This window comes from Rhinoraja longicauda, chromosome 11, assembly GCF_053455715.1.
Source record: "Rhinoraja longicauda isolate Sanriku21f chromosome 11, sRhiLon1.1, whole genome shotgun sequence".
In the NCBI taxonomy this organism is placed as follows: Eukaryota; Metazoa; Chordata; class Chondrichthyes; order Rajiformes; family Arhynchobatidae; genus Rhinoraja; species Rhinoraja longicauda.
Window position 1 is genome coordinate 23,840,035 of NC_135963.1, and position 24,935 is coordinate 23,864,969.

The 24,935-nt window shown below is 41.7% G+C and overlaps 1 protein-coding gene across 1 annotated transcript in view; it reads right to left on the reverse strand.

Annotated features, from left to right (window-relative positions):
- ccdc17 (coiled-coil domain containing 17) overlaps window positions 1-24,935 on the reverse strand; it is a gene marked incomplete at its 3' end in the record, with an annotated part of 76,385 nt that overhangs the window by 21,005 nt on the left and 30,445 nt on the right. Inside the window, exons 9-14 of the mRNA XM_078408099.1 lie at window positions 17,452-17,675; window positions 16,154-16,239; window positions 13,698-13,913; window positions 11,123-11,345; window positions 8,110-8,220; window positions 7,597-7,754 (exon numbers count right to left, since the gene is read on the reverse strand). Coding sequence (XP_078264225.1) covers window positions 7,597-7,754; window positions 8,110-8,220; window positions 11,123-11,345; window positions 13,698-13,913; window positions 16,154-16,239; window positions 17,452-17,675 — 1,018 coding nt within the window. The remainder of the gene's footprint in view (window positions 1-7,596; window positions 7,755-8,109; window positions 8,221-11,122; window positions 11,346-13,697; window positions 13,914-16,153; window positions 16,240-17,451; window positions 17,676-24,935) is intronic.

Consider the following 24,935-nt stretch of genomic DNA (forward strand, 5'->3'; position numbering starts at 1 on the left):
TATGTTTCTATCATTTTATATGTAAAATATGCACAATCTCTCAGAAAGTAGCCGGTTTTAGAAATGGTCAACTACATATATATTATATGGACTATATATTTTGATCATGTGGTGCAAAGGATAGTTAAGTGAAGGATCATGCCTAGAAACTTAATTTCATTACAATTTTTTAAAAATTGATTAATTTTTCTGCAAAGGGAAACAGGATCATGAACAGGGCCAGGTTATTTTTTCATCACTCCTGAAATTTGACCAGACACTTCACAAAGCGAATTACGCTTGTGCCCCAGATGCAATTGTCATGCCTGGGGTGTATGGGATGTTCTCATCCTGTTCAATGCTCCTGTTGGAGTGGAGTATTGCCGTGTATTTTGCAGCATTGCAGGGAACTTGAGCCATGTTATTCTTGGAGAAGCCACCACTCTGCACCTATCCCATCCATATCCTTGCACAAAATCTCAATCTTCCTTCCCACAACACAGGCCTAACCAATTTGCCATCTCCCCACCCAGATGTCCTCCAAGGCCATGATCTCAACCAATTCCTCAGTCCCTGAGGCAGAGCCACTGGTTCCCGGATCTACCACCTCCAACCCATAAGCCCCTCCAAACCAATACCATCCCATCTCACCATTAAAGCCCAGGCTCTGATCTCTGAAAAAATACATTGCTCAGTTAAATTGCCCATGCACAGTGAGGGGGTGGGGTGAACAGTCAATAATTGTTGTTGTTACCTGTTGCTATGCCCACAAAATATAAACTTCCAAGGACATAATTCTTCAGGGAGGGGTGACAGCAATGGCTGTGGAACTTGTGTACCCCCCCTACTGGTGATGTAAGAAAATAACTGCAGATGCAGGTACAAATCGAAGGTACTTATTTCACAAAATGCTGGAGTAACTCAGCAGGTCAGGCAGCATCTCAGGAGAGAAGGAATGGGTAACGTTTCGGGTCGAGACCCTTCTTCATACTTCAGTCTGAAGAAGGGTCTCGACCCGAAACGTCACCCATTCCTTCTCTCCTGAGATGCTGCCTGTCCTGCTGAGTTACTCCAGCATTTTGTGAAATAAAAACCTCATACTGGTGATCCACACTGTAGCATTGCAGGACACTGAGTACAAGTCGTTTATCTTCCTTGCCCCTCTGCAGCATCCGCAAACCACAAGCAGAACTCAAAGCAGTAATTTTTTTTTAAAAGGTTTTGTATTTTGTAGAGAACAAAAAGCGAGCAAGGAAATAGTTGCAAGTACTAAAAATTCAGTGGAATATCTTTAAAAATGTGATTTAATTGCAAAATGAAGCAAAATGCTGCAGTTCAGTTTATTTTCCATTTCCATGTACCTTTCCAAATTTTGCAACATAACATATCACTGCATCACTTTAGCTATTATATTAGAAACACAACCCACGCAAAACAACACATTTCAATTTCTCCCTTCACTTTTAGATTAAAGAAAAATATATATTCTTATGGTCCCCCAGTCGTAGTTCCTCAACTATTGGAAAGAGATGTAAACTATATTATTTTCTTTTTGTGTTAAACACTGGAAGGGTCATATTTATTGTGCATCCTAATTTGAGCCCATGGTTCACTAAAACTATTGGGAGTTTGAACATTAAGTTACTATTCCAGTGTCATAACCTCTAGCCAATATTGAGTGCTCTGACTGCAGTCTGCTCTTCCAAAATGTTTCATCATTTTAAAATGTCAATGTCAATGTAGGGCGGCACAGTAGCACAGCGGTAGAGTTGCTGCTTTACAGCGAATGCAGCGCCAGAGACTCAGGTTCGATCCTGACTACGGGTGCTGCACTGTAAGGAGTTTGTACGTTCTCCCCGTGACCTGCGTGGGTTTTCTCTGAGATCTTCGGTTTCCTCCCACACTCCAAAGACGTACAGGTATGTAGGTTAATTGGCTGGGTAAATGTAAAAATTGTCCCTAGTGGGTGTAGGATAGTGTTAATGTACGGGGATCGCTGGGCGGCACGGACTTGGAGGGCCAAAAAAGGCCTGTTTCCGGCTGTATATATATGATATGATATGATCACACTTTGTTCCTTTGTATAAACTGGTTTACAAGTTGTTCCCATATCTTACCCATTAATCCACTAAATATTTGTGGCAATGTGAACGGATCGAATACCTTTCCAAAAATAGTAGACCCAATCCTGCATAAGATGCTTCAATGAAAGTTTACCCAATCTCTCGCTGATATTTACATACATTATTTAATGTATAGAACAGGACAAAGATTTATTCACAAAATGCTGGAGTAACTCAGCAGGTCAGGCAGCATCTCGGGAGAGAAGGAATGGGTGACGTTTCGGGTCGAGACCCTTCTGCAGACTCAGATTTAGATTGCCTTTTTAAGGCTCTAGATACTTGCATTCAAGTATGTTACTGAAACTTAGGGGGCATTCTGAAAACTCGTCCAGCATTAGATCAAACCCGTATTATAATTTGTACCATCAGCCTCTAACTGGAGCATTAATCCTGTTGATGCAGGTACAATTGGGCTTATTTACCATGCATGAAGAATTATCTTGGGGGGTTGAGATGGGACTCAGTTTGTGGTGCTAGTAAGTAAAGGAGATTCCTGTTGACACAGCTCTAGAGCTGTAAACTAGGAAATCAGGCATTGGACAACTCTCACTTGCCTGCAGATTGTGTTTTGTGCACTGGGATTCTTTTCCCTTCTCTCCCTTGAGCCATTGGTAAAGCTACCAGTGGAATTGGCCTTGGATTTAATCATCCTCTTGATGTTGATGCTGCCTTAGAAATCTGCCATTGGATTCCTGCTGAGAAACTCACTGTTGTACTGTACAGTAAATGCAAGAGGAAACATAATTGCAATAAAGTTTCAAATAAAATAAAGTGGTACCGGAATTCTCAGCCCTGCACAAGGATCAAGAAAATCTCTGCAACATTGGCCTCAAAATTTAATGGGGAGATTTCCAGTTTGTGTTTTATTAAAATCAAAGCAGTGGAAGAAATTAAAACAAAACACCAAGACGAGAGCATACAGTTTCTACTAATAACCAAGGCCAATCGTGGTAGGATTCAACCTTCTTCTAAAGCGCTCCACACCCACCATGGAGACAAAGTAGCCCTGAAACATCGGAGCCTGGAACGATGAAGAACAAGTAAATTGCCAGCAAGAATCTAAAATTTGGGACAGCATTTCAACTTGCAAAGTTTGCACTCCAAGGCAAATACTAGCAGCTGCAAGGTCAAATCTGCATGGTTGGATATCACATCATCATGATAAAGAGTCACGTTGAGGGATCTGCTAATCCACTCGAAAATCCGTCTACTAAGTTACTGTTAATAACAATAATAATAATATATTCCTTTATTCGTCCCACACCGGGGAAATTTACAGCTGGATGCTGAATGTGAGTGTTGGATTTGCCTTCCAAATGCAAGATGAATTATATTTTAACAATACCTCCCAATTAGCATGGGATGTGAGTGTTGGTTGTGGTGAGCTGCCTTCTGCATGCTGCTGTCGTTCTACGAGAGTTTCTCTTGGCGCTTTTGAGTAGCGAGTTCCGGGGTTAAAGCTCATCAATGAAGGAATAACAATAGATTTCTAAATCAAGATGACGATGAACAGGAAGAAGCAGCAACTGATAACATTTCCATGTGTCCACTGCCTTGTCCTCCTTGGTGGCAAAGGTCAAGAGTTTGGGGGAGGAGATGCCAGAGCACAGTTGGTTGGCACTGCTGAACATTCTGTATGTTTACACTCTAATAGTGAAGAGAGTAAATGTCCTGGCCAGTAGACATGGGCGCCAATCAAGTAAACTCCTTTCTGATGTCTAATGTAAGAGTTACCAATTTGAGGAATGGGAACAGGAATAGAAAACAGACGTGGATTGAGATTTCATTAATGCAGTGTTTTTTTTGTGGGCACAAAGGTGCTGAGACACATATCAGAATGTGTCCTTTGGCCCACAATGTTTGCCCGAACATGATGCCATATTCTCATCTGATCTCACCTGCCTGCACATGATCCATATCCCCCTATTCCTTGCACGTCCATGTGCTTATCTAACAACCTCTTAAATGCCACTATCGTATCTGCCTCCACCAGACCTCCTGGCAATTTGTTCCAGCTCACCACCAATCTCTGTGTAAAAAAACTGTCCCACACATATCCATTAATCTTTCCCCCTCTCACCTGATAGCTCTGCCCTCGAGTGTTGGACGTTTCCACCCTGGGAAAAAGGTTCTAACTATCTACCTTATCTTTGCTTCTCATAATTCTAGCAAGTCTTTCCTCAACCTCTAACATTCCAGAGAAAACAATCCAAGTTTATCCAATCTCTCCTTGTTGCTGAAACCTTCTAATATTTTCTTTAGTCAGCAACATTCTGGTAAACCTCCTCTGCACCTTCTCCAAAGCCTCCACATCCTTCCTGCAATGGAGTGACCAGAACTGTACACGATACTTCAATGCAGCCTAACAAATGTCTTGCAGAGCTGCAATATTTTATATTAATAAAAATCAAGAACAAATGTTTCCATCAATATACACCCATCCTCAGTTTTAATTTTGTGACCAATCAACTTCTAATTTAATAAACCAATAAATAAAAAGTATAAAATAAAATCTTTTTTTTGTGTAAAGAAACGTTTCCCTCCTGTAGGAAGCATAGTGGAGTACGTCCCAATCAATATCAATGGTGCAGAAGTGGAAATGCTTCCTTGACGTTAATATTACAAATTATCTGATGTGGACTAACCACATGGATGTGGCAGCCGGCAAGGCACACGAACACCTCTACTTGCAGAGGAGACTGAGGAAATTTCACATGTATCCAATGATTCTTACAAACTTCTAGAGACACACAGAAAGCATACTGTTGGGTTGCATCATAACTTGGTTTGGGATCAGCTCTGTCCATGGCCACAGGAAATAGCAGTGAGCTGTAGATGTAGCCCAGTCCATCACACAGACCAGTCTCCTCAACATTGGCTCCATCTACACTTCATGCAGCCTCGGAAAAGTAGCCAACATAATCAAAGGCTTGTCCTACCCGGTCATTCCTTCTTCTCCCTGCTCCTGTCTGGCAGATGGAACAAATGCTTGAATGCGCACACCACCCGTCATAGGAACAGCTTCTTTCCCTCTCTTATCAGGCTTCTGAATGGTCCTTTCATAAGCTAAGGTACAGTCCAATTCACCTCTGCCCTATTGTGGACATTGGACTTTGTCGAGAGAACTGATGTGCTACAAGGCTGAGAACTACAGTATATTCAGCACATTGGATCGTCCCCTTTGCTCTGTCAATTGTAATGGTGTTTGACTTGAGTTGATTCCTGTGTGGAATATCCGGATCTGTCTAGATAGAGTGCAAAACAAAGTTTTTCACTGTACCTCAGTGTATGTAACAATAAAAAGCTTAAACATAAAGAAATCCTCTTTAAAAACATCTCCTTGTTGATTCTCCGACCATGAGAAAAAGATTCTGACTAAAGAATGAAATAATTTAAGTAAGCCTCTTGTACTACCTCTCCCAGGTTATTCCTGAACCTCCTTCACCCCAGGGAAAACAAACACAGCCCACCCTATAAATGAAGACCTTAAATCCTGGTGAATCTGTTCACGATGTTGGGGGAGTCCAGAACCAGGGTCACAGTTTAAGAATAAGCGGTAGGCCAGATGAGGAAAAACTGAGATGAGGAAAAATGTTTTCACCCAGAGAGTTGTGAATCTGTGGAATTCTCTGCCACAGAAGGCCGTGGAGGCCAATTCACTGGATATATTTAAGAGAGTTAGATATAGCTCTAAGGGCTAACAGAATCAAGGGATATGGGGAGAAAGCAGGAACGGGGTATTGATTTTGGATGATCAGCCATGATCATATTAAATGTCAGTGCTGGCTCGAAGGGCCGAATGCACCTATTTTCTATGTTTTTATGTTTCTAATCCCTTCTACACTCTCTTCAGCACAATTATATCCTTCTCATAGTTTGGAACCATAACTGCACACAACACTCCCTGTACAGTCTAACTAGTGTTTAATAAAGTTGCAACATAACATCCCAAATTTTATATTCCATTCCCTGACCTGGAATACTCAGCATGCCATATGCCTTCTTCATCATCCTATTTATTGGTGTTGCCACTTTCATGGAACTATGGACTTCATCTCAAAGTCTCAGTATTCATCAACCTTCCTTAGTGCCCTACCATTTACCATTATATGTGTCCTACTGCTATCCGACTTCCCAAAATGCATCACCTTGTACTTACTGGGATTAACTTTCATCTGCCAATGCACAGCCCAACCTTCCATCTGATCATCATCGTGTCATAGCCTTGAACAACCTTCCTCGCTATCCCACAACACCAACAATTTCTATGTCATCCACAAACTTAATAATTGTAGCTCCTGCATTCACTTCCAAGTTGTTAAGAATGTAACCTAAAGGAGTGCCTCTAGGAATTGCTGGGACAAAGAATAAAAGGGGGCACTGTCTCTGTCAATGATTTGAAAGAGGGTTCCGACGATGATCTATGTTTTCTGAAGACATAAAACAGGTTGCTAGTTCAAGCTGAGCGAAGAATAGAGAGAGGCTTCTAGGAGATACAGGCAGGTAAATGAATGGGTCAGGACATGGTAGATAGAATGCTGTCCTGAAAAAAAAAAATGGAAGACATCTAGTTTGGTATTAAAAAAACAAGTTTCTTTTTAATGGTAAGAAACTATAAAATGGTAGCGTTCAGAGGAATCTGGGTGTCTTTGTATTCATATCTTTCGATGTTAACATTTGGGAATAGCATGAGGATTTGATGAGTAAAGGAAAGGGTTCTTACAGATTAGGTCTGGTCTCCCTACCTACTTATAACATAAGCATTAAGCATAATGAAAGGCATTGAGTTTGGTGCCAAATTAATCCAAATATGGTGATAAGATTTTAGTAAATGTTCAGTGGGAAAGTAAGTGCAGAAAGGTCAAATTAAAACAGAAAGTGATACAAATCTTCAGCAGATCAAGCAGCATTATTAAGAAAACAGCAATGTTAATATTTTAGGTTGTTGACTGGGAAAAACTGATAAAAGGTCATTGATTGCCTGCCCGAGCAAGGTATCTACAGCTGCCTTTATTTTCATGTCATACTTCCAAAAAAAAACTATTGGATTCAATTAAACAAAAATGTTAATGCAAGCTTTTTTAAGAAACAATTTTTATTAATACCATAATCAGAGCAATAAATCAACAACAAATAAAATGTGATCTTTCACAATTATTAAACTGAACTGAATTTCAAAAACAGAATAAAGTATTTTCTGAGAAGTCGCCCTGATAACGGCTTGTTAAATAAAATGCAGTGAGATTCCACAAAAGGGTACCACGTTACATTCTCCCACTGGAACCATCCCGCACAACCTATGAAACATTTGAACAAGATAGTCTCACATGAGAAAGTTTATTTTGTCATATTCATGGAAATGATCTCTTTCTGCAAATTGTTTTTCTCTTCATTGACGCGTCTTTTAATGGTTAATAATGTCATGAGTTCAGATCGCGACAGGCCATCAAGAGAAGTCAAAGAAAGGACCTGTCTTACTCTTTCTCTCTCTCACCTTTGATTGGTTTTGTGGAGGTCACTGTGGCCGTCGTTAGGAGGAAGGTCAACATGACCAATATGGGAAGAGAGAGGGTGATAATGAGCACGAGGATGATAAGGGAGGTATTGAGGAGGAGGCAGGTTTTCAGCTGGAGGAACAGAGCGGCCTGCCATCTGTAAATAAAAATCAAGCATTAATTTTGACTTCATGAAGTGTACAGTTCTGGTTACACTGCCTTGTTTCAGTTTTTGCTGCAGACATACAATCTTTATCAATACACCAATTTGTTAATTAAGTGTTCACGTCATTAAAATGCACTGAAGCTTATCTACTGAAGATTCATCATTGAAACCATTGAGTGACTTGTGTATAATTCTTTTTTTAAAAACAGGCTTTCACTACAACTCAACTTGAACATGATTCCAGCTCAGTTTGAGAGTTGTATTTGTTATTCACGCATGGCACGATGCCTAGCAACACCTCGACTAGTGCCTGGGAAGATCAAGTCTGTGTTGCATCAAGACTTACCAAAGGTGGATATTGATACATGGATGCATTGTGTGGATCAATACCAGCCATTGACTGCAGTTCAGCATCTCGTGCATTTAACACTCTCACGTGGAGTTCAGCGCTGCCAACCTAAGTGAATGTATAAAGCAACCATATACAGAAGACTGTCAATATTTTGCTGCTGTATTATTTTACAACATGAAGCAATACGCCACTTCTCTTCACTACCCCAAGCTTCTCAATCACATCTGAAAACGAGGAACTTTGACAACTATGAAGGATCCCCAAAGTGACTTTAAACTAAGAGTAAAGATGCTTTGAAAATAAACACATGCTGGATTTGGCTCACTGCCTGGAGTTGCCAACTGAGCAGCTGCTTTGCTCACTCTTGGGCCAGATGTGGAGCTGACCGTGCTGGCCCTCTGCACCCTCAAAGTCTCAGGGACAGATGGGCCTCACGTGGAGCAGTGCTGAGGCCCAAGCCCCAGAACACCCTTACAAACCTTCACCTCTAATTCAGCCGATGTCATAGCTGTGAGCCATTATAGAAATTTGCTAATGTCTCCAACACTTTCTAACAAATGACTAAACAGCTTGTTAGAAAACAAGAAATAATTAAAAACATTCAACTAAAATTATTTTTAACAAGATACTTTACAGAGCTGGGTAAGCCATTGAAATATCAACATCTGAGGTAAACACAGAGTAGAGCTGCTGCCTGACAGTGCCAAGGACCCAGGTTCAATCCTGACTAAGGGTGCTGTCTGTATGGAGTTTGTACGTTCTCCCCATGACCATGTGGGTTTTCTCCAGGTGCTCCGGTTTCCTCCCATACTCCAAAGATATACAGGCTTGTAGTAAATTGGTTTTGGTAAAATTGTGAATTGTCCCTAGTCTGCAGGATAGTGCTAGTGTGCGGGGAATCGCTGGTTAGTGTGGACTCAGGCCGAAGGGCCTGTTTCTGTGTTGTATCTCTAAAATAACTACAGGTCCTCCCCAGGTTTCGAACGCCTGACTTATGTACAGCCCGTACATACGAACGAGTGTTTGGGAGACCGGTGGGAAGGATTTGCCGACTGCTATGGGACTACATGTATCTTCGTCATGTGGAACTTAGTTTGCGGCAGTATAAAATTGCATAGAAAACGGAATGCAAAGCTGGAAAGCTGGAAAAGAACTGACCTGGAGTAGGTTAGATCAGAGAGGTGATGCTGTGAAATCTCAGCAAGATTAGGCCCCACTGCAAGATACCATGTTGAGTCCAGCAGCTGAATATAGGTCCTTTCAAGGTTAAGAATGCCCGACATATGTACAACGCATACATACAAACAAGTGTTTGGGAGACCGGTGGGAAGGATTTGCCGACTGCTATGGAACTGCAGGCATCCTCCGCCATGTGGGACTCGGTTTGTGACAAAATCATTGCATAGAAAATTGAATGGTCGAGTTAAACGACATGTTTTCATTTAAATATACTTCCGGGCGGTCACAGTTCGTTTGTGAACTGTTCGTGTTACAATCAGTTCTCACAAATGGAATATTGGTGCAACCTGAGGAGGGTCTTGTATGGATATAGATTGTCATAGTCATACAGTGTGGAAACAGGCCCTTTGGCCCAACTTGCCCACACCGGCCAACATGTCCCAGCTATACTAGCTCCACCTGCCTGCACTTGGTCCTTATCCCTCCTAACCTGTCCTATCCATGTACCTGTCTAACTTTTGCTTAAATGTTGGGATAGTCCCAGCCTCAACTACCTCCTCTGGCAGCTAGTTCCATACACCCACCACCCTTTGTGTGAAAAAGTTACCGCTCAGATTCCTATTAAATCTTTTCCCCTTCACCTTGAACCGATGTCCTCTGGTCCTCGATTCCCCGAATCTAGGTAAGAGATTCTGTGCATCTACCCGATCTATTCCTTTCATGATTTTGTACACCTCAATAAGATCACCCCTCTTCCTCCTGCGCTCCAAGGAATAGAGACCCAGCCTACTCAACCTCTCCCTATAACTCACACCCTCTAGTCCTGGTAACATTCTTGTAAATCTTCTCTGAACCCTTTCAAGCTTGACAATATCTTTCCTATAACATGGTGCCAGAACTGAACACGATACTCCAAATGTGGTCTCACCAACGTCTCATACAACTGCAACATGACCTCCCAACTTCTGTATTCAATACTCTGACTGCTGAAGGCCAATGTGCCAAAAGCCTTTTTAACCACCTTATCTATCTGAGACTCAACCTTTAGGGAACCATGCACCTGCAATCCTAGATCCCTCTGCTCTACAACACCCCCAGAGGCCTACCATTCACTGTGTAGGTCCTGCCCTTGTTAGACATCCCAAAGCGCAACACCTCACATTTCTCTATTAAATTCCATCAACCATTCCTCAGCCCACCTGGCCAATTGATCAAGATCCTGCTGTAATCTTTCACAACCATTCTCACTATCTGCAAAACCACCCACTTTTGGATCATCAGCAAACTTGCTAATCTTGCCCTGTATGTAGCATCGTCCATCGTCGACAAGGAAGGGAAACCTGAGCAACCAACCTGGCTCCCCGTCGGGGAATTGAACACCGGTCTCCAGCGTGACAGGCTCATAAACCTCATTATTCAGTGATGCATGTGCATAGATCGCAGACGCTGACATTTCAATGGCTTACCCGGCAAGTACAGCCCTATGGGACAGACAATAATGTTGTAATGCCTTTATTTGGCCCTCAACAAAGTTACAACTTTGTTATCAAAATTAGAATTGCAAAATGTACAAAATTAGAAAAATTACATTTAGGTAAAATTTTCAGGAAAATACTTTAACTCGTGTGGATCACTCAAGTGTGAAGATATACAGGGTGGAAGGCCAAGGGAAAGATGCATTGCAAAGATGGACTGAAAGACATTGCACACCTAAATGTATTTTTAAATCACCAGCCTTAAACCTGCAGATGCAAGAATTTTTAAAGAAATGGCTAAATACCCTGTTGATTTTGTTTGTCCAGTAAATCTAAATGATGAATCGATGTACCTGAGGAATTCCATTGAGCTGGCCAGTTGTGAGGGATGGATTTACTGGCAGAGATCGCACTGGAACTTTCCATCGGCCACTGATCACTTGGTTGTGATTATCAAATATGTCCATTTTTGCCCAGCCTCTGGAGACCAGCCGTTGGATTTCCTGTCCATATGGATCAAAGCCTCCAGCTGCTTGGAGCTCAATTACTAAAGAAATTCCAAGGGCAGGACGGACTCTGACACAAATACAAAAAAAAAAGAATAATAAGATAAAGGACTTTTGATCTTTTTCCAAAAAACAGAAAATGCTGGAAGCTCTCAGCAGGTCAGCCAGCATTAGTGATGACCGAGAGACAGAGAATTGACATTTTCAGTTAAGCACCCTTCTTCAGAACTGGAAAAGTGGGAACCAAGTTTATTTTAAGTTTAACAAAGTGGGAAGGTAAAAAAAACAGAGGGAATTCAATATCAAGTCCTGAGGGCTGCAAAGTATCATAGATAAGGATAAGTTGCTGTTCCTTGAGTTGAGATTGTGCATCTTTGGAGCATTGACCTTGCTCTCTTTGATCTCCCACATGGTTCAATTGAGAACTAACTTAACTCCAGGACCAGCACCTCAACTTCCAGATGGGAACATTGTAACCTTCAGCATGTGATACCAAATTCAGCCATTCCAGCTCACTTCTTGCTCTTTTCCTCCTCTCCCACCACAGATGGCTGCTCCTCTCCATTTCAATTATTCCACTCCCTCTCTCCACTAAGTGCCAGATTATAAAATAATTGTTACTTCAAAACCTTTTGCTCTGAAATTTGATCGCAGCCATGAACTCGTCTGCCCTCTCCATCCCTCTCCTACTCTGCAACTTAACAGTTTGTCGAGTTGTCTACAGTTTTGATGAAGGATCTTTGATCTGAATTGGCAATTTTGTTTTTCTCCCCTCAGATGGAGCATGATTTGTTCATTGTTTTCAGTGTTATCTGTTTTGTATTGAACTCCCAACATCTGCAGTGTTTTTGCTCCAGTTTTATCTATGCTCGCCTAAGATCTTCAAAACCATTCATTAATAAATCATACAGCATGGAAACAGGCCATTTGGCCCAACTTGTTCATGCCAACCGTATGCCTCCTGTATGAACCCCACTGTCAAACAGTGGCTCCATAGCCCTCTTTCGGCAAAATCACTTGGTGCTCATTATGACTCTTCTTATATGTTGTCAGCTACCCACCTTCAACCACTCCAGCAGACAGTGCATTCCAGATTCTTACCACTCACAAGTGAGGGAGGTCCCCTTCTGAATCTCTTCCACAGAGCCTAAACCCATGCCCTCTTGTTTTATCTGCCTCTGATATGGGGAATGTTTCCTGCAGTCTACTCCAGGGAGAACAAACCTAGATTCACTAGACCCTCCTCATTACAGACCTGCTCCATCTCAGGCCACATGCTGATAAACTCCTCTGCATCCACTGCATCCCATACTGGTGAGCAGGACTGCGCATGCTACCCCACTGAGATGTGAACAACATTTAATAAAGTTGGAGCATAACCTTCCTAGTTTTGTATTCAATGGCCCGAATAATGGAGGGCAATATCCCATCTGCCTTGCTAATTATGTTGTCATCTTCAAGAATCCACGGACTTGTAATCCAAAGTCCCTCTGTGCCTCAAGACGTTATCGAATTATGGTGTATATACTAGCCTCAATCGTGTCCTAAAATGCATCACCTTACATTTGTATTTATGGCTTCTGGATGAGCATCTTCCCTACCCACAAATCCAGTCATCGAAGTGCAAACTAAATCAATTTCTGATGAGTCTCGGTTTGAATCAAATCAAGAAAATCGGAGGACATTAAAAAATAGAGAGGCTGAGATACAAATTGTCTGGCAACCCTCAGAAGTTCTTCAACATATGGAACCCAGTGCTGCAGCATATTAAGGACAAGTAAAACTATGCCACACGCTTTTGTACCTTCTTTGAATCCAGCAGTGAAAATACTGAAATATTTGACTTGTGAAAATTACCTTGACTCATGTTTTTGTCTTTGTCACATTGTAGTTATGTTTTTAAATTTATTTATTTATTATTTATTTATTTGTTTGTTTTTGTTTGTTTGTTTTCATGATTATGTAGGGAAGGGGAGGGATTGGGTTTACTGTTGTTGTTATATGCACTGTAATTAATTAAACTAAAAATTAAAAAAATAAACATTAAAAAATAAATTAAAAAAAAACATTAAAAAAAAATTAGAAGGACAAATATTCTCAATGTTCACTCAAGTTAATGGTTGACTTTATCTGTCTCAGGGAAAGAAAATTACTCTGTATCTAAATGGGACAAGGTCTATTGAAAAATTTCATTCACCAGCACTAATATTCTTCACTTCACGTATAAATTTTATTCATTAGACTATGTCTAGAAACAGAAAATAAATATGTCGATAGTTAAGGTTAACCAGATACATCATAAGTAAGTATTGGTCATACCAGTCACCATTTGCACCACATTTCAACATTTTTTAGGGCAGGCCACACACAGTTTAAACAGAACTGTCTTGGACACCAGATATTCCCATCAAATCTCTATTACCTTGGCACCGGTTGCCTTGCAGATAAAATTGCAAGGTTGCCCTTGAGCCCTTCAGACATGTAGTAAGGCCCACTTCCCATTTCACAGCACACAGGAGGCAAGGCTGATGGCTTCCCCATTTCCTGTCCATTATTGTACAAACCAGTAACAAGGCGGATGAGACGGTATGTTGGATCAAGGCCAAGAAGAAAATCATAGAAGACAACAAAGCCTGCCCTGGAATCAAAAACATTGTATTAGTTAAAATCACATTAAGGACCAGTCACCAAGCTAAATTGGAACCTGAATACAAGAGAAACCAAGCACTCTGTCTTACAAGACTACCTTCAATAATTGAGCGGTGAAAAGTAATCATGAGGTTCTGTTATATGCATTTGAGCTGGGATGGTGGAATTTGGAAATATGCACCTTGTGATATGAATAACATCATTATTTTTTCTTCGACATCTAATCTGAAAGGTAATTAACAATCTGATTGTTTGGGTTTCATGTTGAAACAAACACAAGAAAATCCTCATTACAACAGTAAGGACTGGTAACAAAGTAGCCAATTTGGATTTAAATAATTTTGAAACCAGTCTCCGATGGATATACTAATAATAATAATAATAATATATTCCTTTATTCATCCCACACCGGGAAAATTTACAGTGTTACAGCAGCAAAGTGGATAGCAAGAGAGCAAGAGATCATTCATTATAAATAAAAGATACATAAATTGTCATCTGTTTTCTGTGTGTTCTTAGCTGTTATTGTTGACTTGTCTGCTGGGAGCAGTGCTGGTTGTGCAGTCTCACAGCAGCGGGAAGGAAGGACCTCCTATTTCTCTCCTTCACGCACTTGGGGTGAAGGAGTCTGTCACTGAAGGAGCTACTCAATTCAGTGACAGTGTCCTGCATTGGGTGGGAGACATTGTCCAGCAGCGAGGTTAGCTTTGCCATCATCCTCCTCTCTCCCACCACCTGCACTGAGTCGAGGGGGCAACCCAGGACAGAGCTGGCCTTCCTGACCAGCTTGTCGAGTCTCTTCCCTTCCGCCGCTGAGATGCTGCTGCTCCAGCAGACCACTCCATAGAAAACGTCTGATGCAACCACTGTGTTGTAGAAGGTCCTTAGCAGATAAAGTCTGATCTGGCCCTTTCTGTATAGTGCATCTGTGTATTCAGTCCAGTCCAGTTTATTGTTGAGGTAGACACCCAGGTACTTATAAGAATCCACCCTCTCGATGTCCATTCCCTGGATGTTCACCGGTGTTGGGGGGGGACCTGGCTGCGCCTGCGGAAATCTACCACCATCTCCCTGGTTTTCCCCGCCTTGATCCGGAGGCAGTTCCGCTGGCACCAGTCCACAAAACTCCAGTTCTCTGTACACCCTGTCCTCATCACCCATGATGAGGCCGACGATGGCAGTCTTCAGAGAACTTCTGTAGATAGGAGTCTGCAGAGCTGTGCCTGAAGTCCGCAGTGTACAGGGTGAACAAGAATGCGGAACCCCAGTGCTGCAGACCACCCTGTCCGAGACTAGGTCCTTTGTCCTCACATAGTGGTCAGTTGGTGAGGTAGTCCAGAATCTAGGATGTGAGGTGGTGATCCACTCCTGTGCGCTCCAGCTTGCCCCCCCAAAAGCCCCGGCTGGATGGTGTGAATGCACTGGAGAAATCAAAGAAGATGATTCTCACAGTGCTATCTGGCTTCTCCAGGTGTGAAAGAGCTCTGTTCCGTAGGTAGATGATGGCGTCCTCCACCCCGATGCGGGTCTGGTAGGTGAACTGCAGCGGATCCATTGATGGTCTCACCAGGGGGCATTTTGTATTCTACATTTTGTGTGCACTGCAAAACATATTTTGAATAAAACCACGAACTGTACAAGTGCACTTTCAATAAGTTCATCCAAAATGAATCCTTGGCCAAGATTGACTAAATCCTTTATTTTTGTTGTTAATTTAAAGCTTCACAGTAAACATCCAAAGTTATTTGCTTCCCTTTAAGATCATTCAGTACTTGCATATAAACATTTAGTGACACAGCTCTCCTTCCCCCGTTCAGAAACAATGGACTCTTTCCTGAGAAGTAAAACCAAGGCTGTAAGTGAGCAGGCTTGAATCTTGGAAATATGCATCAACATGGTTGATTTCAGGCATCATGTCGAGTTGTGGAAGTGAAACATCTAGTCTACAACAATGCAGAGAAGAAAATGCAACTCATTGGGAAATGTGTGCTTCTTAAAATAGCTTAGTGTGCCGGCAAACAATCTTATTAATCATTCACAGGAAAAATTAGAATTTGAAACTGTGGAGTACCATACCATCTGGCAAGGTTAAAAATTGTCTTTGTTAAGTAAGTGCAGAATAGGAACTGGAAGATGGAAGCTCGATGGATCATTATGCTTGAAGAATTTTCAGTAAACCAGTCATAGCTGACAAACACATTCAGTTGCTTATAATCTATAAGTACTTACACTGGATCATATGGTGCAGACCCAAATGCATCTGGAGGATCCAGTAGATGTTTGGCAATCAGTGGTGTCTGAGGTCTTGCATTGCCCTGTAAAATAGTCAACCAGCAGATATTAAGGCTTTTGGGAACGCTATTAATGTTTTGGGAATGTTCAAAGTGTGGAACACCCACACTGAAGCACAAGCACATTCTCACTTTTGGACATCAAACACCAGTATCAACATTTTATCATGTTAACTTGAAGATTGATTGAATTGGTTGAAGACCGATTTGATCATGTCCCTTGATGCAATCGGGAGCCATAATCCCAAATTTACCAATTAGAGGACCAGTGTGACATTTTTAATATATGCTACCATGTCCTATCTATGGAGGAGACATACTAAGTCCACGAAAATGTAAAGAGGAAAAAACATGCCAGATGAGAAGGGATACATTTTGAAGTAGCTTTGGTGGAAAAGGATAACCACTACTGACAAGGAAAACTATTATCTTAATTCATAGAATACTTGGATATATATTTCAATGTTTTTTTAAAAAATGGGATGTTTCCTGCCACCCCTCTGGATTGAATTTGAACTGATTTATGGTACCAAATCCAGTGGAGCCCAGATACGAGGTACATTTCAAGAACAAAATGTATATACTGGCGATGAGACACAGGATCATGACACAATTGTCCTTCTATGTGCACAAACATGTTTACAAGGTTACATCAGCTTTTATAGTAAGGTAAAATAATAAATTAAATCAATATGAAATTGATGAGGAACTTAAAAAAAAAATCAACTAAAACACAATTGCTCTAAATGGAGTCTAAAGCCAATATTTGATCCCCATTAAGCAATTCCTAAATAAATAAGTGTATTTAAACTATAGCTACCCTTTTACACACATCTACTGATTCTATCAGAAATATCACCTAAAGCATAGTGGGTGGTGCACCTGATAGAATTGCTGCCTCACAGCGCTAGAGACCCGGGTTCAATCCTGAGCTCGGGTGGTCTGTGTGAAGTTTGTACGTTCCTTCTGTACCACGTGGGTTTTCTCCAGGAGCTATGGTCCCCCCCCCATTCCAAAGATGTGCAGGTTTGTAGGTGAAGTGGCCTTTGTAAATTGCCCTTAATGTGGATGAAACAGTAGGATAACATAGAACTAGTGTGATCGGTGGTCGGCGTGTAATCAATGAACCGAATGGCCTGTTTCCACAATGAATCTCTAAACTGAAAGGTGAAACTTTAAATCTTTTACTGCAAAAATAACTAGTTTTGTAACTGGCACAGAAAAAAATGTACTTACCATGTGAGGCAACCAAGCATGTTGGTTCAGACCGAGTTGTGGAGGTGGGGGAGGGGGTGGGGGTGGGGGAGGGGGACGAGGTTGGCGAGCAGGTTGTGGCTGAGGTGAGCTCAAACCTCTTCGCATTTTGTGCGTTTCACTTTTTAGCATCTCAATTTCTCCTTGTAGATCACTCATTTTGTTTATGTGCTCACGCTGCATCTCCTGTATTTCCTTGTCCAGATCTATATCAAAAGAAAAATCAGAAGATTCCTTCACTTTTATAATCACTCAGAGTGAATTTTCTATAATTCAAACTTGCATTTAGTCTTTAGAGATACAGATGTGGAAACAGGGCCTTTGGGCCACCGAGTCTGGGCTGACCAGCGATTACCCCGTACACTAACACTATTCTACACACACTAGGGATAAACTTACAAACCTGTACGTCTTTGGAGCGTGGGAGGGAAACGGAACACTCGGAGAAAATCCAGCCGGTCACAGGGAGAATGTACAAAATCTGTACAGACAGCACCCATAGTAAGGATTGAATCCGGGTCTTTGTCAGGCAGCAACTAAATCGCTGCCTCACTGTGTCGACCTATTTCAATTGTCTCGCTCATGTGCAAACACTTTGTAGCACGTTACACAATATTGTTTTACAACCACGCCCCATCAGAGACAAAAGGAATGTGACCATTTCTCAGCTTCTGAGATTATCGGATATTATCTATTATAATCTGCAAATCTCCAAGTGAAAATAATCTCCACAAGTATCTATTCACTTTGGATATCCAATACCAGCATCAACATTTTTCATGTTAATTTTAGGACTGGTTTGATAGGATTGAGAACCTTCACCCTAAACTACCACTTAGAGCACCACTGTGATTTAGTTTTTTATCAATATGTTGCCATTATCCATTTGTGAAGGGTAAACAAGTCAACAGCAATACAAAGAAGAGAAAACTAATTATTGGAGAATGGATACCTCTGAAAATAGTTTCATCCAGCAGTGGATGAAGATCAAAATTACTTGCAAATTTTACCATAATATCTACCACTGCCCGGAAATGAGCCTCAAAAATACAGTGTTCATTCCATGACTGGGTCAATCAGAAAAAACAAAAGATTTAAACATTTTATTGAAGTTAACCCATTTTTGCAATTGCAGGGATGAGCAGAACTAGTTGTGAGAGACAATCAGGGCAGCACAGTGTAGCAGATGGTAGAACAGCTACTTCACACCGTCAGATGGCGTGTGTGGTTTGCATGTTCTCCCTAACACTGCATGAGATTCCTCCGGGCACTCCAGTTTCCTTCCACATCTCAAAGACATGCAGATTTGTAGATTAATTGGCCTATGTAAAGTGTCCCTAGTGTGTGGGGATCGGATGCAAAAGTGGGATAGCAGAATTAGTGTGAATGGTCAGCCGAATTACCCATTCGCCCATCACTCAGTGCGACGAAGGGCCTGTTTCCATGCAGTACCTTTCAATGAAGGAGCTTATTCGGGGAAGACTGACAAGATGTGACGGTCTACAAAGAATGTCCAGGCAGAGTACCATTAACTATAAACTGTAAACCTCTCTTAAAGGACTGCAAAAGGTACAGTGTGAAATTGGCCACCTTTTGTGGGAACCAAGTTTATAATTACACCGTTGCCAAGTATTAATGGACTGTGTCAGTTTGTGGCTTTCAATTCGGTGGTGCAGAGTAAATTTCAAACTTTCAAGTAATTTATTGTTAAATTAATAATTCAGTGTTAACCTTATGTGGCAGTGGAGGCCAATTCTCTGAATGCATTCAAGAGAGAGCTAGATAGAGCTCTTAAGGATAGCGGAGTCAGGGGGTATGGGGAAAAGGCAGAATCGGGGTACTGATTGAGAATGATCAGCCATGATCACATTGAATGGCGGTGCTGGCTCGAAGGGCCGAATGGCCTACTCCTGCACCTATTGTCTATTGTCTATTATACGTGCAATACCACAGGAGTTCAAGTCCAAGAGTAGTTTTGCCATTAATAAAAGCCATGAATAAATGCATCAGGGCATATGGATGCAGTGACATTAGATAATAAATGCACCTCTGAACTCACCCATTCCTTCTCTCCAGAGATGTTGCCTGTCCCGCTGAGTTACTCCAATATTTTGTGTCTACCATTTTTGTTTTTAATACTTTGTGTCAACAAATTCAGATTTGGACTTGACAGAAATAAGAATATATGCTGGACATATTTAGCAGGTCAGACAACATCTGTGGAATGAAATAAATAAAACTCCAGCTCCATAACCTCTCTAACCAATTATTTGCTTCTGGACTGGATAGATTTGGTAAGTGTGTTTGCATTATTATTTCCAGTATTTTTCATGGTCAGTTTGTGTTAACTGTCCAGCATTTGGTCATTTACCAATGCAAGCAATCAGATATCTCATTCTCCTTACTGTAATGAGTTACCACACATGCATACTTTATTGAGGAAAGACCACATTCAAATCTGGAAGTTGGCTTACTTTTCTTTCCGGCATCTCTGAGCTCTCACATTACCTATCTACTCCTTTCATTTTCTCCCTCAGGTGCTTAATCATCGTAATTCTTTTTCTGACACATCACTGCTCCTCAGCCTTACAATCCTCAGATTGAATTATTCCCTTTTTGAGAGGAGTCCCGCTACACTGGGTCTCATACAGATTAATTTTATAGGTCTGCAATGGCTTGCTGGGTTTTACTGAGCAGGTTCTTTCCTGACCTTGCCACTGCTAATGTCTACAGGGGATGGGGTCTCCTGTACTCCCCCCACTCTGATTCCACCTTCACACATCCCACTCTCGGTTCATGCGCATGGTTTGCATTTCCACCCGAGCTTCTTTTTCATTCAGCCGTGGAGCGATACAATACGGAAACAAGCCCGTCAGCCCAGCTCATCCAAGATGCCTAACCAAGCTTGTCTCACTTGCCTCACGTGGTCTATAATTACTCCAAATTCATGTACAAAATTATGAGAGGAATAGATCGGGTACATGCACAGAGTCTCTTGCCCAGAGTAGGAGAATCGAGGACCAGAGGACATAGGTTCAAGGTGAAGCGGAAAAGATTTGAGAGGAATCCAAGGGGTAACTTTTTCACACAAAGGGTGGTGGGTGTATGGAACAAGCTGCCAGAGGAGGCTGGGACTATCCGATCGTTTAAGAAACAGTTAGACAGGTACATGGATAGGACAGGTTTGGAGGGATATGGACCAAGCGCAGGCAAGTGGGACTAGTGTAGCTGGGACATTGTTGGCCGGTGTGGGCAAGTTGGGCTGAAGGGCCTGTTTTCACACTGGATCACTCTATGACTATGGGTCCAAATCTTTCCAAACCATGTACGTATCCAAGTGTCTTTTATATGTCGTAATTGTATTCTCCTTTACCATTTCCCCTGACAGTTGGTTCCATGCACATGCCACCCTCAGCATTTTTTTTTCTTTAAATTGCCCCTCATGTCCCCTTGGAAGCTTTCCCCTCTCACCTTAAACCTATGCCCTCTCATTTTAAACTTGCTAACCCTGGAAAAAAGATTGTGGCTGTTTACCTTATCTATGACTCACATGATTTTATAAACCCCTCCTCTCAGTCTCCTACCTCCAGAGGACAAACAAACCAGCTTTTCCAATCACTTCTTATAACTCAAACCCTCCAGAATCATAACATCCTCATAAATCTTTTTTGCACTCACCAGTTTAATGATATATTTCCTCCAGCAGGGTGAACAGAACTGTGCACGGTACTCCAAGACTATTAATAAAACCATCTTCGTAGATTGATCAATACCTCCTCTAATGGGTCTCTCATTTTTCTATTATACAATTTTGTACTTTGATACATGCAAATTGTACAACAATCAGAATGGCATCAATTAATTCAAATTCTCTGATGCAATAATCAAACTGATTTGGTAATTTTATTTTTTAAACCAATGCTGGACATATTTTTGTCACTGGTAGAAAGCAATTACTAGTGAAAGCAAGGGTCAATACATTTTGGAGAACACCCCTGAAAATGAGTTTCAGAAGATAAAAATAAACGCATAGATGAGATCAGGGTTAAACAGCTGGTGGCTAATCTAATGGCAAGCCTTGTTGATGTTATGACTCATTCCCCCACCATCTGCTGATTTGCTAGACAGATTATCTGTCCTTGAAATGGGTTTAGAGGATTCTACAAACCAAGAATCAAGAAATCAGTGACAAATTTGCTGCATTAAAAAAAACCAGAATGCAAACAAGACTGAATTAAAGATGAATGTTGCAATGGAGAAAATTACTGCAATTCATTTTGAGCAGCTAAAAGTCAGGGGAGTGTGAAGGGGTTAGAAAATGTGGAATTTGGCCACAAATTACATTTACTTGGAGGTAGACACAAAATGCTGGAGTAACCCAGTGGGTCAGGCAGCATCTCTGGAGAGAACGAATGGGTGACGTTTCGGGTCGAGACCCTTCTTCAGACTACTTGGAGGTACATTTGCCAGTTCCCCCCCCCCAAAAAATGATGTTTATGCAGTGAGCTGCAGGAGCTGATGTTAGATACTCTGAACTACAAATGACAATTTATGTGAGAAGAATGTTAATGAAAAATGTTAATGTGTACATGGATGTTAAATGTGGAGTTTTTCCTGAGAGATCACAGTGACACAGACACCTCTGCATTAAGCAGCAATTAGGCATAATTTATTTTTGTATCAAACATTCCAGGACAGTTCTACGGAAGACGTACAATGACCACAAGAACTATTACCATTAGAAGTTTATCTCCTTCCTCTCATTAGCTGCTCTTTGTCAATAGTGCAGCAGTCCAAAGAAGGACTGATGTTGAGCAAAGGAAAAGGTTGCCTACATTTGGATAGTGTGAATAAGCGAAGAAGTATCTGTTGCCAGAGCCCACAATGCACATTGCCATCTTAAGGGCTGCTCTGGAGAGGAGATGATTGCCCACCGCTTTGCAGAGCATAGATTTGCAGAGAGGGTCTGGAGAAGGATGCAAGGGCCTATGTCACATTTCATCCCAAACAGCCGAGTGACATGCAACATTCTGATTTATGGGATGTCCTCAGTGACACATTTGGAGATGACATCAAGTGCCTTTTCATCTTGAACCAAACGTTATTCCCTTATCCTTTATTAATACACCGTGGGTCGCTTGATTGTAATCATGTAAATCTTTCCACTGACTGGATAGCACACAACAAAAAAGCTTTTCACTGTACCTCGGTACACATGACAATAAACTAAACTATATCTGTAGATGGCTTGCTTATTTCAGAGCATCAAAATCTCATGCCATAATGACATCAGATAAAATTACACAGGCCATCATTTACCGTCAGTGAGCGAAGAGGAAGACCTATTTCAGAACGTTATTCTATATACTAAAACTCTTGTTTGTTTGTTTGTTCCTGAACTACAGCCAAAACAGTACATGATAGCGCGACAATTTTAGGCCCACCTTACTCACTGTCGTCCCTTTGGTACTAATGGAAGGAGTTTCGTTGAAATCGATTATATTTTTTAAGTTATTCACATTTTAAAGTTTAAATCTATCTCCTAGGGAGGGAGGTGAGAGGGAGGATAAGGGTGGTTGGGGATGGAGTGGGGGGGGGGGAGGAGGGGAGCAGGAGGGGGAGGGGGTGGGAGGAGGGAGGAAGGGAGGGGGGTGGGAGATGGGAGGGAGGGGGATGGGAGGGAGGGGGAGGAAGGGAGGGGGAGGAAGGGAGGGGGAGGAAGGGAAGGGGGAGGAAGGGAAGGGGGAGGAAGGGAAGGGGGAGGAAGGGAAGGGGGGGAAGGGAAGGGGGAGGAAGGGAAGGGGGAGGGAGACGGGAGAGGGGGGAGGAGGGAGGGAGTGGGGGGAGGAGGGAGGGAGGGGGAGGGGAAGAGGAGGGGAGAGGGCGGGGAGGGGGCTGGGGAGGAGGAGGGGAGGGGGAGAGGAGAGAGGGGGGGATGGGGGGAGAGAGGGGGGGGGATGGGGGGAGAGAGGGGGGGGGATGGGGGGGAGAGAGGAGGGGGAGGGGGAGGGGGGAGGAGAGGGTGCTGCACCAATGCTGAAGAGATTTGGGCCCAACGGGTCCTCTTGGTCTAGTATTAAATTAAATAGATGGATCTCCAGTTTTGTGAGAACTGGATTTATGGAATGATTGGTCTTTTCTCATTCCATTCATTCTCGGGTCATTTTTTAATTTTTCTATTGAATATTGACTTATTAACAACAGACAATTTATCCTACTCCAAAATACTTTATTAAATATTTCTAAGAATTACAATTAACATGAGATGAAACAATTATTACAATTTTTTCACTCACACAAACACAAATGATAATATGGATAAATTTCTTATTGGTTCAAATTAGATTCATATTGATATTTAAGGACTGAAAAATACAATATTTATAAAACATTTTAAAATAGCGACAACTCAATGCACAGCACGTGCACAGACCAACAAGCAGGAACAAGCAGGAACATTCAGTTCTTTGAAGGGCTCAGGTGCAATTATATTTCAGTAATGCAAAATAGATTTTCCAAAAACATATTGAGATGCATGTATATAATGAATCTAATAAACAAATGTATACAATATTCTTGCATTTACTTAAAATACATTTTTAACTTGAGTACAGTGCATTCTGTAACTACGATTTCATCATAATTAATCTTCTGTCAAAGAATTGCTAATACTGGCCATTAAAAGCTTCTATAATAATCTGACATTTCTTCAGCTAATTTTTATCTTCAGGTATACCGTATACCTTTGGAGGCACAGCAACAGACCTTCATTTGCAATTTTTTCTTTGTCCCATCTTTAAACACAACCTGCTTTTATTTTGCTTCTCCTTTGGTTCATTTCTATTCATCCTTCAACCTACCGGCTTTCACCCACTCTACCTTAGCACAACCACAACAGATGCACAACCTGTTCTTTCACCCCCAAGGGCATGGGTGAAGTAAATGCTCACATTTGTTCTAGGGTAGAGGATTCTACAACTAGAGGGGATAGGCTTGAGATGAGAGGGGAATATTTAAGAGGGACGTCAGGGGCAAATTTTTCACTCAGAGGGCAGTCCGTCTCTGGAATGAACTGCCAGAAGAAGTCATCTAAGCAGATACAATTACGCCTTTTAAGAGACATTTGGACAAATATATGGATGGGAAAGGTTTAGAGGGATATGGGCCAAATGTGACTAGCCCAGTATGCAAATCTGGATGGATAAGCTGTGCCAAAATGCCAGTTTCCATACCGTACAGCACGATGACGATATGATTCTGTGACTCAATAAGATGGTGTAAGATATGTTTGGTTGAGGTCAGGAAGTCATGTGGCAGCTTTATAAGACTTTGGGTTTGGCTGCATTTGGAGTATTGTGGTGCAGTGCTGTTCACCCCATTTCAGGAAGGAAGTGGAGGCTTTGGAGTGGGTGCAGAAGAGGTTTACCAGGATGCTGTCTGGATTAGAAGGTATTAGTTATATGGAG